This window comes from Xenopus laevis, chromosome 8S, assembly GCF_017654675.1.
Source record: "Xenopus laevis strain J_2021 chromosome 8S, Xenopus_laevis_v10.1, whole genome shotgun sequence".
NCBI classification, from domain to species: Eukaryota; Metazoa; Chordata; class Amphibia; order Anura; family Pipidae; genus Xenopus; species Xenopus laevis.
The window spans coordinates 9,962,021-9,979,426 of NC_054386.1; the positions used below are offsets into that span (position 1 = coordinate 9,962,021).

Sequence of the window (17,406 nt, forward strand, 5' to 3'; positions counted from 1 at the left end):
GCCGGCGATTTACATTCTAGCTGGCGGGAGGCAGTTTGGGGGAGATTAGTCGCCCCAAAGAAGAGGAGATTTGTCGCTCGCCGACTAATCTCCCCGAATCTGAGCGTGTGTCTCTGCCCTAAACCATTCTTTTACCCTCAGGAGTGTAGAACAATAGTTAGTGTCATCTGATCAAAACTAGGCTACTATTACACTGCACAATGTTTGCAGGCAAAAGTGAAACCTTTTTTTTTCATTTTATTGTCCCCTTAAAGGGATACTGTCATGGGAAAAAACATTTTTTTCAAAATGAATCCGTTAATAGTGCTGCTCCATCAGAATTCTGCACTGAAATCCATTTCTCAAAAGAGCAAACAGATTTTTTTATATTCAATTTTGAAATCTGACATGGGGCTAGACTTATTGTCTATTTCCCAGCTGCCCCAAGTCATGTGACTTGTGCTCTGATAAACTTCAATCACTCTTTACTGATGTACTGCAAGTTAGACTGATATCACCCCTCTCCCTTTTTCCCCCCAGCAGGCAAACAAAAGAACAATGGGAAGGTAACCAGATAGCAGCTCCCTAACACAAGATAACAGCTGCCTGGTAGATCTAAGAACAACACTCAATAGTAAAAACCCATGTCCCACTGAGACACATTCAGTTACATTGAGAAGGAAAAACAGCAGCCTGCCAGAAAGCAGTTCTCTCCTAAAGTGCAGGCACAAGTCACATCACCAGGGGCAGCTGGGAAATTGACAAAATGTCTAGCCCCATGTCAGATTTCAAAATTGAATATAAAAACATCTGTTTTCTCTTTTGAGAAATGGATTTCAGTGCAGAATTCTGCTGGAGCAGTGCTATTAATGGATTCATTTTGAAAAAAAATTTTTTTTCCCATGACAGTATCCCTTTAAGACTGACCTCTATTCTTTGCCTTGGCAAATAATGCAGAATCTGCAGCCAATGTTTTTTGCTGGTGATGAGTGACTGTTTTCTCAACAGCCTGGAACTGTTGGTAACTGCTGCAGGGATCACTCGCTTTACCTGTTACACACAAGCAATAAAACACTTCCTGGTTTTCAGCAGTTTGATGTGGGACAAAAGAATTTCCTTTGTGTTTTGACAATCTCCATGACACTCTACTGGCTGGGTTATCTAAGGCCACATGCACTAGACAGATGCAAGATAAGAGAGTGGGGAGAAGTAACATCTGTTTATGTGTGCTTCTATTCAGAATACAAATGCAGCTGTTCTGTGTATAAAGCAACTGATTTCTTTGCCGTGGTTTCTTTTTTTAGTTGGAAAATCTAATGCTGGACAAAGACGGACACATAAAGATAACAGATTTTGGACTGTGCAAAGAAGGAATAAAAGATGGGGCAACCATGAAGACCTTCTGTGGAACACCAGAATATCTTGCTCCTGAGGTAAGAAATTGTTCATTCGTTATACAGTGCCTGTTTTTATATTGGGGGTTATTGTAAACCACACAATCTGCATTGCTGGGGAAGTGATGGGGTGAGACGGTGATGTGGACTGACCTCATTGGAGATATAACGAGAGGAAACATAACGAGAGAGCTATTAGGGCAGTGACACACCAGGAGATAAATCGCTGCTTCTCTGGGCAACTAATCTCCTGCACTCTCCAGTAAAAAGCTTTCCCATAGGCAATAATGTGAATCGCTGGTGGTAAAGTCTCCAGTCTCCCAAAATCGCTTGAAGTTTCCTCTTGTATCGATTTTGGGAGACTGGAGCAACACGTGTTTTACCAGCGATTTACATTATTGCCTATGGGAAAGCTTTTTACTGGAGAGTGCAGATTAGTTGCCCAGAGAAGCAGCGATTTATCGCTAGCGATTAATCTCCTGGTGTGTCACTGCCCTTAGAACTACAAGAGTAAGGGCAATGACAGATAGGAGCTTTTGTTGCCTGTGATTAATCTCGGGTACATCAGGTGACTGTCCTGTCTAGCATTGCACTAAAAGTATTCTGTATTTTGTTGTCATATAGTTCCCCAGTTTATGGTTTTGTTCAACCTACCAGTATGCTTATACATTAAACCCTATTATTTATTCTGCCTCTAGGCACAGATACTTCAGGGCAGAAAATCTCCTCTTCTTCGGGCGGCTAATCTCCCCAAACTACCTTCCCGCCGGCTAGAATCTAAACCGCCGGCAGGATGGCACTTGGAGCACTTTTTATGAAGTGGCCCCATTTTGTCTCATGAGGAAACTTCAGGCGACTTCGGATAGCGAAGCGCTCCGAGTGCCATCCCGCCGGTGGTTTAGTCGCCCGAAGAGGTGATTTGTCGCCAGGCGACTAATCTCCCTGAATCTCCACGTGTGTCTCTGCCCCAAAGATTTTGTCATGATTTTTATGATGTCGTTTTTATTTCTAAATTACACTGTTTACACTGCAAATAATTCACTCTTATAAAATGCCATCCCTGAACCAGCAAGTGTATTTTTTTTTTTAGTTGTAATATTGGTGTGTAGGTGCATCTCAGGTCATTTTGCCTGGTCATGTGCTTTCAGAAAGAGCCAGCACTTTAGGATGGAACTGTTTTCTGGCAGGCTGTTGTTTCTCCTACTCGGTGTAACTGAATGTGTCTCAGTGGGACCTGGATTTTACTATTGAGTGCTGTTCTTATATCTACCAGGCAGCTGTTATCTTGTGTTATCTGGTTACATTTCCATTGTTCTGTTGTTAGGCTGCTTGGGAGGAAAGGGAGGGTATGATATCCAACTTGCAGTAAAGAGTGAATGAAGTTTATCAGAGCACAAGTCACATGATTGGGGGCAGCTGGGAAACTGACAATATATCAGATTTCAAAAAGAAATCTAAAAAAAATCTGTTTGCTCTTTTGAGAAACGGATTTAAATGCAGAATTCTGCTGGAGCAGCACTATTAACTGATTCATTTTGGAAAAAAACAAAACATTTTTCCCATGACTGTATCCCTTTAAGTCAGTGACTGGGTAACTGATGGTCTGGTCTTAAGCTGCAAGAGAAACGATTCTTGTAATGGATATTATAGTTCACGGGCTGCTGTACTTGTTCTCAGGTACAGCTTCCCTACTGCTCCCAGTCCTCCTATACCACTTACATGTGCCCATCTCAGATCTCAGCAGATTTACAGGTGAAAGAAAGGCACTTTGTTTGCCATATTTCAATTTGCCCAAATGCAACCAGATCTGCCAATAATTCTGACCACTTTCAGCCCACCCAACCTTTTCATTTGGCTGCACTGCCACCTCCCATTACCTTTGCCGAGAATTCTGTCTTTTCCACAGGCCGCAAAAAAAACAGACCGTTGTCTTGATTTGTGTTGCAGACAAATGCAACAGATGTTTAAAAGGAATCTATTTGGGTTCCCTTTAATAAATGACCCCCTATGAACCCCATAATAGCAAGTTAGGAATGTGGACGTAGGTATTTGCGGTTTGGTTGCTGTATTAAATCACACATACAAATCTCATATAGGTTGGTTCCAGATGCGAATTCTGGCATTTTTCCAGACATGCTGTACAAAGTTTAACCCATTTTGTTCAAGCTTGATATGACAGTTTATAATAAACCCCAAACTGCAAACATCTGTGTTGTTTGGTGGGCTGATTCCAGCAGTGCGTCATTGGGGGGCAGGGAGGTAAAACTGGTGACTTGTAATGGGCCAAGATACACTAGAGTCAGTGGAGAGGGATCCCATTTGTATAGGTTTCCTATGAGTCAAGCAGCTCACTTTGCATTATTGTCATTTGAGCATTAAAGGGATACTGTCATGGGAAAAAAAATTTTTTTCAAAATGAATCAGTTAATAGTGCTTCTCCAGCAGAATTCTGCATTGAAATCCATTTCTCAAAAGAGCAAACTGATTTTTTTATATTCAATTTTGAAATCTGAAGTGGGAGTTAGACATATTGTCAATTTCCCAGCTGCCCCAAGTCATATGACTTGTGCTCTGATAAACCTCAATCACTCTTTACTGCTGTACTGCAAGTTGGAGTGATATCACCCCCTTCCCTCCCTTTTCCCCCCAGCAGCCAAACAAAAGAACAATAGGAAGGTAACCAGATAGCAGCTCCCTAACACAAGACAACAGCTGCCTGGTAGATCTAAGAACAACACTCAATAGTAAAAACCCATGTCTCACTGAGACACATTCAGTTACATTGAGAAGGAAAAACAGCAGCCTGCCAGAAAGCATTTCTTTCCTAAAGTGCAGGCACAAGTCACATGACCAGGGGCAGCTGGGAAATTGACAAAATGTCTAGCCCCATGTCAGATTTCAATATCGAATATAAAAAAATCTGTTTGCTCTTTTGAGAAATGGATTTCAGTGCAGAATTCTGCTGGAGCAGCACTATTAACTGATGCGTTTTGAAAAAAACATGTTTTCTGATGACAGGATTCCTTTAAATTACTTGCAGATTTGTAGGCAGCCAGATTGGGGTATTATTGCTTAGGATCTCTGCAATTTAGTCTTTTAACTCATGCCCACCCCTCCATGTGCACAGCCTAAAAACAGAGATTGCTTCTCACAAGAGCAAATCATAGTTCGTATTGTTGGTTAATTCTGAAATCCTTGCTGCATTCCGGAGTGAGTGCCGAAATTCACTTCCCTTGTGTGGCCGCAGCATTGCTACAGGCATTCGTGGCCATGCGCAGGGGCGTAACTATAGAGGAAGCAGACCCTGCGGCTGCAGGGGAGCCCAGGAGGTATAGGGGCCCCATGAGGCCCTAATTCATATACAATTTCAATAAATATTGGAGAAACAAGTGAACCTCTAAACATTTTGGGGGCCTGAAAAATATTTTGCTGTGGGGCCCATTAATATCTAGTTACGCCACTGGCCATGCGAAGTAATTGTGTGCTGTTCTTAGGGCAGAGACACCCGCAGCAATTTAGGGAGATTAGTCGTCCGGCGACAAATCTCCTCTTCTTCGGGGATGAGGAGATTATTAGTGTAAGTGGAAGAAGGCTTTCCTTCTCCTTTAATTCATGGGCTGCTCTGTAACGTGAATGTAGTATAATGCAGTTGTTGCTTGTTTTTTTTTGTTCTGGTTGGAATCTGGTGCACGAGAGCCAGTGCTGGGGATGTGTCTGCTTTGATGTATCAGTGATAATAGTGACTACAGCTGTTGTGCCCTCTCTTGTAAATTCCATTGTACAGCTGTCGGGAGCTGCGTGGATTGATGATCAGCCATGTTTAGCATATGACTTTGCTACACAGAAATTGTCTGTTATTGTAACCAAACATCATAAAAGACACTGATCTGCCTCTGCACAGGGACTACGTCCAATATCTAATGCTTTGACATTTAGAAGTTCCAAGTCTCACATATTGGAATGCACCTCGTGTGTTAGAAACCCTTTTATTATGATACAGTATTTATATAGTGTCGGCACTGTGTCCCTACAGGGTTTGCCCACATTTACAATGGAGGGCTCTGCTCTTTAGAACTCGATATTGGAACCCCCCCCCCCCCAAAGGGGTCTGTTGTGGATTTGAAAGTGTATAAAAGTTGTTTTTGTATTTCTTTCCTATCTGCATAAAACAACATTCACACCCTGAGTTGTAGCTCAGTTGTAGTTGCAGCTGCTTCTCCTTTAATCAATAAGTGAATACAAATAAAGGATGATGATTGGCCAGTGCCCATATGCTCAAATGAATATTAATTGTGGAAAGTCAGGTTTTATCACTGCACCACGTTACAGTATGTTTGTGATAGTTACAGCTCTTTAATACCAGCATAACCCTTTTAAAAATTAGACGTTTTATATCTGAAACTTTAATACCTCCCAACTGTCCCGTTTTTAGAGGGATAGTCCCTCTTTTGATAGCTCAACCCGCAATCCCTCGTTTGTACTGGAAAGTCACGGTTGTACTGGAAAAATAAACAACGTTTCTAACTTAATTGGCTTTTGGCAGAGAGCCCAGAACAGCCACAGCAGGAGAGAAAATACTTTTGTAACAATTTTGAGATAAGCAAATAAGTAATTGTAACAATATAAGATAACAGGTCCCTTGGGAGAAGTTACTCACAGCTTAAAGGGCAATTCACCTTCATTAGCAAAACTGTAATAACTGTAAAAAGCCACAGAAATATGTTCAAACTCTCATAACCTGCCGAAATTTGTAAAATGAACATGGTAATTTGGGGGTGTGGCCACAACATGGGCGTGGTCAAAAAAACCCTCTTTTTTTTGTCCCTCTTTTTATTTCCAAAATGTTGGGACGACCCATAAAATGTAACTGCTCTACTTCCCCACGTATTGCTGGTTATACATTTGGAGCATCCTTGATGGGTCTCCATGTTAATGTCACTTTGTTGAAATACAGGACCTGGGACGATTTTGTTCTGGGTTGTTGGTGAATATTTTTCGTTGTTGCCATTTTTCGCAGCCTGTTGGATTGATGTATTGAGCCGAGGAAAGCACAAAGCAATGGTTTCCATTACTTCCAGAAGAGCATTTGATTATGGACCATGAATAATAAACGTGTGCTGCTGGGGAGAGTGGGCCGACCACAAGCCACATTTAATCATATTAAACAAGAAGGCAGCATTAGAATATGATTTCCTATATCACTCCCAGGTTACGCAGAATCTTCCTGGAACAATGAAACCCCGAGGCACAAAAAGAACCGGAGACTAAAAAGAAATTGTCAGGGCCAGAGAAAGGAAGATGTGGGGCCTAGGAAGTAGGAAAAGGTTTTGTTTGGAAGAATAGTTAAACAGATTATTCAGGGGTCTAATGAAATTGCGTCTAGTACAGTTTATTAAAGGGGAATTATAGTCTAAAATAGAATAATGCTAAAAATGCTGTATTTTGTATACTAAACATAAACATGAACTTACTGCACCACAAGCCTAATCAAACAAATGATTTATGCTTTTAAAGTTGGCCACAGGGGGTCACCATCTTGTAACTTTGTAATACATCTTTGCAAGACCAAGACTGTGCACATGCTCAGTGTGGTCTGGACTTCAGTTGGGAGGTTAAGCTTAGGGATCGTCATAAATTATCAGAACAGCACAAGTCAAATAATATCTGCCATAGAAGCTGATACAGCAAGACTGATTAATAATCAGAATATGCAGACTTACACAGTCGCCGGCTGCTTTATTGGGAAACAAACAAAGCTGCTTGAGTTCTGAGAAGTAGGGATGGGCGAATTTTTTCGCCTCGTTTTGCCGAAAAAATTACGCCCATAGACTTGTATGGAGACGTGCGACAAAAAAAAAAGACGTGCGACAAAATAATTTCGCCGCGCAAATATATTTTTTTGGACGCCCATAGACTTTAATGGGCGTCTGCGACATTTCGCCGGCGGCGAATTTTTGGCGAAGCGAAACAGGTCAAATTCGCCCATCCCTGCTGAGAAGTAAGGTGGGGGGCTCCCCCTTGCTGTTTGAAAGTATGATCAGTTTTCCTGCAGAGCAGTTAGGGACTGTCTAACGTTTCCTATCCGCAGCAGTCAGAGCAAATAAAACGGAGGGGGAATTTCACTGCATACAGTCAGGTTTATTATAAAAACGGTACGCAGTTTTTAATTAAAGTATATTGGAGATGGATTTCTTTTTCATTAAGGAAAGTAAAAAATGGGATTTTATTTTTTTGCCTTTACATGCCCTTTAACACCCGCCATTAGTACGAGAGGTCATGTGACCCGGATGTGAAGACTCTTCAGTTTCTCTGTTGGCTCCTGTTCATTCTAACTGTAGGCAGTGCAGTGTAGCAATGGAGCTATTTATAGGTGTGACAAAATATTTCATCATTGGCTGTATTACCCCCAAAATGAGCCAGTGTAGAAAGAGCCAATGAAAATAGGTTGATGCCTTATCTTGATTCCAGGGAATTTATGAGCAGTGCTTGTCCACCCCCCCACCATGGGATAAATGGCCGGTTACACAAGGTCCAGGCTGTTCCGTGGCTTTTCTAGGAAGGCCCTCGCTACACATACTACGCTGCTCCTCAGGCTAGTTCTGGAGGCCATCTGTACTTCTCAATGATCCCGTCTCTTTAATAGACAACACATTTCCAATTACAATGAACCAGCTCTTCCTTCTGTACCAACGGGACAAACCGTTCTTTGTAGTGAACTCGGTATAATTTCTGGCGGCATCCCCGTTACTGCATGTCACAAACCACTTGGAACTTCAAGGAAAACCCAAGCATAGTACATACCCTTTTATACGTAATGAGTTCACTTGCCTAATTGTAAATGTTCAAAGGGAACAGATTTCTCTAGCTGCCAGGCAACACACAATGCCCACCAAGATGCTTTTGCACAACTGGAAAACACTTGGCTGAGATTTAAAGGGGAAGTACAGTCTAAAATAGAATAAGGCTAGAAATGCTGTATGTTGTATACTAAACATAAACATGAACTTCCACAAGCCTAATCAAACAAACGATTTTCACAGTCAGGACAGTGAGGTTGGGGAATGCACTGCCGGGTGATGTTGTGATGCTGATTCAGTTAATGACTATAAGAGGGACTTAAGAGGGATAATATCAAAGGCTATTGGGATACTAAACTCTGTAGTTAGTATAGATATGGGTATATAGAATTTATGTGAAGGTATGAAGGAGTGTGTGTGTATGGATGCTGGGTTTTCATTTGAAGGGGTTGAACTTGATGGACTTTTAACTATGTCTTTTTTTCAACCCGATTTAACTATGTAACTATGTAAAGTGCCTGACCCTAGGAAGTTCCAGATATATGTGAGATACTGTAGGTCATGATGACTTGATTAATGACTACTTGAAAAGCATTGGACACATGGTTGGGAAGACTGAGAAATAAGATTAAGATTAAAAAAAAAAGTAAAAATTATTATTATTTGAGAATATTAAAGTGAATAATAGTATTGGGGATCAGCATCTAAAGATAGTAGGGATCATTCACAAGTGCTCTGGTTCTCCCTATACTACTTGCGTTAGAGGAGGGCTTGGCTTTTCTATGAGTGGTTTTACATTCCCCATCCTTCTGCTTTCTCTGGACTAGCAGATTAGCCTGTGGGATGTCCCCAGTGTTGTCACAGGATGGGTTCAGTGTGATTGATAGTTCATAATCAAATCTTCAGGTTGGGGTCTTTATTTACTGCCGAATATTGTTGGGACTAGTCCGATTCTTGGATCGGTATCTCAGCCACTCGTGTGTCTGGCTCCATAGGGGTCTGTTTGGGCAACTTTCCCAGAGTGATCAAATGCTGTGAGAAGGCAGCCCATCTGACTCTAGTCTTGTTTAGCGCCCAGTCAATAACTGCGCTTGTATATAAAGCTAACTCCTCCTGCCTGTCCGCTATCTCTAATTGGATGTCACAACGCTACCTTAAATTAAACCTCTCTAAAATGGAAATTTCCTTCAACTAATACCAGTAACATCCCGGAAGTATCTATCATAGTTAACAATTCAACTATCACTCCATCTCCCCAGGCCCGGTGCCTTGGGGCAGGTCTGGACTGAGAATTAAAATAGGCCCTGGCATTCCAGGTACACAGAGGCCCAAACAGTCCCCACCAGCCGATTAAATACTGACTTTCTACGGCACCTTATAGCAGCTCCTCTGGAATTTGCCAGAACCCACAGATTGCCAGTCCGGGCCTGCCTTGGGATTATCCTAGATTCTGCCCTGTCCTTCACTCCTCATATCCAGTCACTTATTAAATCATGTCACTTCTACCTTAGGAACATATCCAAAATGTGATCATTTATCACCCAAGATGCTGCCAAGATTCTTATTCACTCTCTCATCATATCACGTCTAGATTACTGTAACTCTCTTTTAATTGGCCTGCCCCGCCAGAGACTGTCACCTCTCCAGTCCATAATGAACACTGCTGCGAAGCTCATACACCTCAGCAACTGCTCCTCCTCTTCCATGGCACTCTGTCAATCCCTGCACTGGCTTCCGCTAGCAGAATAACATTCAAATGAATGACCCTGACATTCAAAGCACTTCATAACTCTTCCCCACCCTACATCTCTGAACTCATCTCTATATACTCACTCAACTGCTTACTGTGCTCCTCTACTGACCTGCTCCTCAACTCTTCTCCCATTATCTCCTCACATGCTCACATTCAAGACTTTGTAAGGGCACCACCCCTCCTCTGGAATTCTCTCCCACGGTCTGTCCGACATTCTCCCCACCTTTCTGCCTTCCAAAGATTTCTTAAAACGCATTTATTTAAAGAAACCTACCCTCACTCTGCTTAAATACCAAACGCAACACCACATACAGTACTACATCACTCACTTAATTCTGATCTTGCCCACTCCCACACCTTGTGTCTTATCCCCTTACCTTTAGATTGTAAGCTCTTTTGCACAGTGCCTTCCTCACCTTTTGTACTGGTATCGGTTGTGATGTATGTATCTCCATATGTTCTATGTATTTTATTCATCTGATTTAGTTGTATAATCACATTTACTTTACAGCACTGCAAAATATGCTGACACTATATAAATAAATTCTAATAATAATAAAAAACCCTATAATGCACACTGTATTCATTGTGCAGGATCAAACTCCCGGCCCAGCATCATGATACACAATAGAACCAAACAGCCGGCAAATAAAAAACTGTATAAGGCACTGGTTTATATGTCTGGTAAGTGACTTTGTCAGAGAATGCGTCACAAGACTCGTCTGAACTGTACCTTACTGATAAAGGATGAGTTTGGCTCCTGGAATCCTAGCAGGCCGGCAGCTGTGTTGCTCTTCTACATATATGGGGCAGCTGTAGAACCAGCTGTCGTTTGGTGTGAATCATCCTGCTGGAGATGCTGTAAATAGACCTGTGTGGGGTAATCTAATACCTGGCAGCTTCTTGGTTTTAAAAGCAGGCCTTATGCCTTCTTTCTTTTCCTTTGAAAATGTTAACATGCGTAGGGAGCAAAACAAAACGGGCGAGGGTCTTCCATTTATTAAATACGATTTTCTTTTCTTTGCATTAAGCGGTTGCTGTAATTCAGCCACGTCCCTAGTTAGAATTTATCAAGGGATCCATTCATGAGATGTTCCGGTGAATGAGAATAACGATAACGAACAGACCTCGTGATCATTAGGCGCGTTTAGTACAGTAACGTGAATTTAGGAGCCATTAACAATCTTGTAATAGAATTAATGGGCCGTAATGCTTTCTAGCTCTTATCGGTACAGACGGGCAGTACAGCAGGAACATGTGGAAAGATATAAAGTGCCATATGGAATATAGAAACGTCTCAAATTAACAGCGACAACAGTAGCAAGATGAGATTTAGAGGGCCATAAAGAAAGACTTGTTAACCTCCTCCTGTTCTTGCGTGTGCCATCTTTGCACTAAATCAAAGCCTCCTATTGCCTAGGTCAGCCACCTGCTCTGAACTACAACTCCCACAAACACTTAGCAGCTGAAAGAACATATAAATGGACAGACATTGACTTATGTGTAATATTAAGGTGCTATTAAGCTTAGGGTCATGACACTAAATTACCACCTATGTAGCGCTGGCCTGGGACATTCAATTTGCCAGTGTAATAAAGAGATACATGGTGCTTTCTGTTTCTATTAGTTCTAAGCAGAAGAATATTTAGACAGTGGGTTAAAGGAGAAACAAACCCCTTATTCAGGGGCGTAACTATAGAGGAAGCAGACCCTGCGGCTGCAGGGGGGCCCAGGAGCTATAGGGGCCCATGAGGCCCTAATTCATGTACAGTTTCAATAAATATTGGTAAAACAAGTCAACTGCTAAATATTTTGGGGGGCCTGAAAAATAATTTGCTGTGGGGCCCAGTAATATCTAGTTACGCCACTGCCCTTATTTTAAAAAAAAAAACCCTACCCCCACCCCACATAGACCCTCTCCCTCCTCCTCCCCAGCCTGTGTTACCCTGGGCAAATGCCCCTCACTTTTTACTCTCCCCTCGGTGCAGATTCAGGCATCGGAGTTCACGGGCGCCATCTTCTTCTCATCGGTAATCTTCAGAATGTGGCGGCGCATGCGCAGTTGGAGCAATTTTCTGTTTCATGACAACTGCGCATGCGCCAGAACTCACAAAAATTGGCAAAGCGCCGGTCTCATTCCGAAGATTACCGAAGCGGCTGAAGATGGTGCCTGTGAACTCCAATGCCCTAATCTGCACCGAGGGGTAAAAACGTTAGGGGCATTTGTCCAGGGTAACACTTAGGCTGGAGGGAGGGGGTCTATGTGGGGTGGGGGGAGTTTCTACTATAAACCACAACCAGGCCACACTACTCCGCATGAAGAAGAAATGCATTTAAAGGAGAAGGAAATGTTAAACTAAGGAAGCCGTATCAGAAAGATCCACCTAAATATACCAGTAAACCCTCAAATTAATGCTGCTCTGAGTCCCCTGTCAAAAGAAACACTGCATTTCTTTCCTTCTATTGTGTACTCATGGGCTTCTGTATCAGACTTCCTGTTTTCAGCATGAACCTCCTTGCCCCGGGCATGAGCATGCTCAGTTTACTCCTCCCCCCCCCTTTGCTGTAATCTGAGCCCAGAGCTATAAGTGAGCAGGGAGAGATTCGGGCAGGAAGTGATGTCAAACCAAGCTAATACTGCAGCTGCTATCCTAAACAAACAGAGAGCTTCTAGAGCTTTTTACTCAGGTATGGCAAAACATTCTACAGATTAAATATAGCAAAACTATACCCCTCAAACAATGTAGGTCTCTATAAAAAGATATTGCATAAAACAGCTCATATGTAAAACCCTGCTTCATGTAAATAAACCATTTTCATAATAAAATACTTTTTTAGTAGTATGTGCCATTGAATAAATAGAACACTGCCATTTTAAAAATAAGTACAGCCCCCTGGGATCGTATGATTCACGGTGCACACAAACATACCAAACAAACCATACATGTTATGTCACATGAGACAATTAACAGACAGAGTTGTGTCTTTTGCTTCCACACTTCTTCCTGTTACAGTTAGAGCTGCAGTATTTCTGGTCAGGTGATCTCTGAGGCAGCACACAGACCATCACGAAATGGTGGTTCAAGGCAAGAGATGTAAACAGTTAATATTTACTTAAATATATATATATCGGTATGACAAGATTCTTTAATATGCCACTTAATTTGATTTAAACTATATGTTGCTCAAGTATTCATTTTGGGGGTCAGTAACGGAACTAGGTTGGGGCGGGCCCTGGTGCGGGCCATGCAGCCAGGCCTGCCCCCACCCTCGTCCGTGTGATTTTTTTCTGCGCCCGCAGCCGACTCCAGCCGACTGCAGCGCGCGATCTGCCGGGGGGGCCCTGCGGGGGTGCGGTAGTTACGCCCATGTTGTGGGTATAGTTTTCCTTTAAGCAAGCAAGAAATGGCAGTTTGAAGACAGGAGGTTAAATTTCAGTGATACAACACAAGAACATTACAGTTATTCTTAGTTACGTCATAATTTCACTAATGATTTTGTTTTAAAAAGTTACATTGTGTTTAACCATTCTGCGTAGACAACACACCCTGATCCTCTGACCGTGTGCCTTTTTTGCAGGTGCTAGAAGATAATGACTATGGTCGTGCTGTAGACTGGTGGGGCTTGGGCGTAGTGATGTACGAGATGATGTGCGGGCGCCTCCCTTTCTACAATCAAGACCATGAAAAATTGTTTGAACTTATTCTTATGGAAGAAATTAGATTCCCACGCACTTTATTGCCAGAAGCCAAGTCTTTGCTGTCTGGTTTGTTGAAGAAGGACCCTAAGCAAAGGTTTGTGAGAAGATTCTGACTGTAAAATGTTTCACATCTAGGGGCAAATTCATCAAGGGTCGAATATCGAGGGTTAATTAACCCTCAATATTCGACTGGGGAATGAAAATCCTTCGACTTCTAATATTGAAGTTAAAGGATTTTGCGCAAATACTTCGATTGAAGGATTTTAATCCAACGATCAAAGGATTACCCTTCGACCAAAAAAAGTTAGGCAAGCCCATGGGGACCTTCCCCATAGGCTAACATTGAGCTCGGTAGCTTTTAGGTGGCGAACTAGGGGTCGAAGTTTTTTCTTAAAGAGACAGTACTTCGACTATCGATTTTTACTTAGAATCCTTCGATTCGTAGTCAAAGGTCGAAGTAGCCCATTCGATGGTTGAAGTAGCCAAAAAAACACTTCGAAATTCGAAATTTTTTTTCTTCTATTCCTTCACTCGAACTTAATGAATGCGCCCCCTAATGTTCTAGTAACATTCGTGCACATTGTTCTTCATTAAGTTGGTCCTGCTTCTATTTTGGCTGGTTTTTTCCTCATGCTTCAAATCATTTTTTGTGTTGACCCTGAAAGTTTGGCTGCTGAACCTTTGGTGTGGTTTTACAAAGTAGATGAGGCCAAAATATGAAGCCCCGTATCCAATGACCCATATTGGGTCAGTAAATGTTATTGAGTTCTATTGTAAGTAAAACATGTGGCCACTCATTTGGGAGCAAACACAGGCAAGAGGGTGGATTAAATAGCAATAACTAGGTTTTCAGATAGTTCACCAGAAATAATAACTTTTTCCAATGACTTTCTATTTTCTATGTGTGACGGTTTTTCTAATATTGAAGTGCAAAGTGTCATTTTTCACCTTCTGAAGTAGCTCTGGGAGGGGGGGGTCGCCGACCCTGTAAACTGTTCTAAATTGATACATTTAGTTGATACATTTGTTATCTTTGTCCCTGCTGAATCCGAGTGTCATTACAGGCAGCTGTTAGAATTGATACAATAGTTGCTAATACTCCAGAGATGCTGCTGAGAAATGGATCAACTAAATGTTGCAAAATTGTAACAGTTGAGAGTCTGAACCTGAATTACTGAGCTGCCAGACTCAAACACCAGAGACACCAACATTCAACTTTAAACTTAGATTTTGGATAAACCGTAAACTATAAATAACGGAAAGTAATTGAAAAAAGTCTTTATTTCTGGGGAACAATCTAAAAACAACCGAATTAAAAAAAAAAAAGGGTTTGGAAGGTGAACAACCCCTTTAAGCTGGTCATACACAGGGACAAACGAGCAGATCCTCTCCCCGATATGCTCACATTGAAGTGGGCAATATCGGGCTGATACAATCGTGGGCCCTAGGCCCCAACGATTGGATCAGAATGGAGGGAATACGGGCGGTCGGATCGCGGGACTGCATCAATGAAAAGATGCGGCTGTGATCCAACGGGATTTTTTAACCTGCCCGATCAGCATCTGCCCGACTTTCGGCCAGATATCGGGGAAGCCCGTCGGATGGCCCCACACACGGGCCAATAAACTGCCTACTCAGTCTGCCGGCAGCTTTTATCGGTCCGTCGCTGTGTGGTTCCAAAGAGCAGCAGCATTACAGCAAGGGATGTCCCGCCTGGATCTGCAACCTGTGGTTCTCCAGTTTTTACTAAATCACATGCCCCAGGACAATCGCTTGTTTAGCAAGAAGCAAAAATTCATTGTCTGTCCTTGATGTAGAACATCTTGTTTTATAATTCAAATGCAATTCCAAAAAGAAGCTTTAACAATGAGTAGAAACTTATTTGTGCCATTCCTGTCCTGTGCCCCTGTGCTCAAGCTGCATTCTCCTAACCAATTGTCCCCTTTATTCTGTGCAGGTTAGGTGGTGGGCCAGACGATGCAAAAGAAATCATGCAACACAAATTTTTTGCTGGAATAGTATGGCAAGATGTTTATGAGAAGAAGGTAATTAAGAAATACACTTACTCTTTAACAGGACAAGGAAAGTTAAACTAAAGAAGTAGTTTTGGGCTTCTGTACCAGCCCAAGGCAACCACAGCCCTTTAGCAGTAAAGATCTGTGTCTCCAAAGATGCCCCAGTAGCTCCCCATCTTCTTTTCTGCTGATTCACTGCACATGCTCTGTGCTGCTGTCACTTACTGAGCTTAGGGACCCACTCACAATATACAGTACACATAGAATAGAAATGTCACAATATAAGGCTGATTAGTAATTAATACAGATAATTACTACATGGCAGCACAGAAACCAGTGCAATTAGCATCAGAATTTAATAATCAGCCCTGTAGCATCAGCTTATATTACAGCCAGGGAAGCTCATTTTCTGCTGGATAATTAGTGACGACCCCTAAGCTTGGCTTCTCAACAGCCAATCAGAGCCCACTGAGCATGTGAGTGTCACAGACACTTTCCAAGATGGTGACCCCCTGTGACAAGTTTGAAGTCCTGGATCATTGCTGCTATTGACAAGCTCAAACTTTAGCCTCGTGCAATAAATTCAGTATATAAAATACAGTGTTTTTAGCCCTATTCATTTTTAGGGTTTAGTTCTCCTTTAAGCAAACAGGGGAACAGTTAGTAAAATTTCTGTTCACAATATAATATTCTTTATAAAAGAACATTTTTCAAATCACTTTATAATATTATTTGTTATGTGTGCCCAAGTCACAAATTGCAGCCAGGAATGGATAATACAGGTATAGGATCCCTTATCCAGAAACCCGATATCCAGAAAGCTCCCAATTACGGAATGGCCGTCTCCCATAGACTCCATTTTATCCAAATAATCCAAATTTTTAAAAATGATTTCCTTTTTCTCTGTAATAATAAAACAGTAGCTTGTACTTGATCCCAACTAAGATATAATTAATCCTTATTGGAAGCAAAACCAGCCTATTGGGTTTATTTCATGTTTAAATGAATTTCTAGTAGACTTAAGGCATGAAGACCCAAATTACAGAAAGATCTGTTATCCAGAAAACCCCAGGTCCCGAGCATTCTGGATAACAGGTCCCATACCTGTACTGTAAATGTTGACTGCTGTAATGCTCTAAAAGAAAATAAAGAAACTGTTACACTCACGAAACTTGGTTACAATGTGTGGTGACTTAACAGCTCAGCGTCTCCTCCAGTCACGTGACCCGACGTGATATATCCAAGTAGCAATAAAGATGAGGATGCGATGCTGTGTTGAAATGGTGTGCCAAAAGGCACCTCCAAAATTTTTATTTGTGCGGAATGTGGCCCAGACGTTTCAGGAGCTACCTGCTCCTTTCTTCAGTGGGTAAGTGCACAATGATACAAACATACAAGCAGTTTAAAAAAACATCAAGTGACTTATCCCCTCCCACCTAATTCAAAACACCCAATGGTCATTTCAAGTCCATCAGCGTCAATCCCGTCATCAAGGCATGGTATAGATTCTAGTATCGAATTACCGGAAGTGTTATCATCTCAGGGGTTGGAATGATCGCATATCGGAAATGACGTCATGCCAACCAGTCTCTGCTTAATACGGCGCCATCTTTCCAACCATCCGTCAAAATTGAACTATAGTTCTACGAGCGATGTCATGCCAACCAGGTTTCGGCTGACAGCACAACCAATGGGAGATTATTCACCAGGGTGAAGACAATTGTGAGCGCAGGTAATAATGTGCTTCATGTGATTTACAAAAACGTGC

The 17,406-nt window shown here is 42.0% G+C and overlaps 2 protein-coding genes across 4 annotated transcripts in view; one reads left to right on the plus strand and one right to left on the minus strand.

The window, feature by feature from the left end:
* The window catches only part of akt1.S (v-akt murine thymoma viral oncogene homolog 1 S homeolog), a 96,870-nt gene that overhangs the window by 71,886 nt on the left and 7,578 nt on the right, over positions 1-17,406 (plus strand). For all 3 annotated transcript variants that reach the window (XM_018231923.2, XM_018231924.2, NM_001090409.2), the window contains 3 exon segments: positions 1,284-1,412; positions 13,503-13,717; positions 15,581-15,668. In XM_018231923.2, coding sequence (XP_018087412.1) covers positions 1,284-1,412; positions 13,503-13,717; positions 15,581-15,668 — 432 coding nt within the window.
* The window catches only part of siva1.S (SIVA1, apoptosis-inducing factor S homeolog), a 41,830-nt gene that overhangs the window by 4,642 nt on the left and 19,782 nt on the right, over positions 1-17,406 (minus strand). The window lies entirely within an intron of this gene.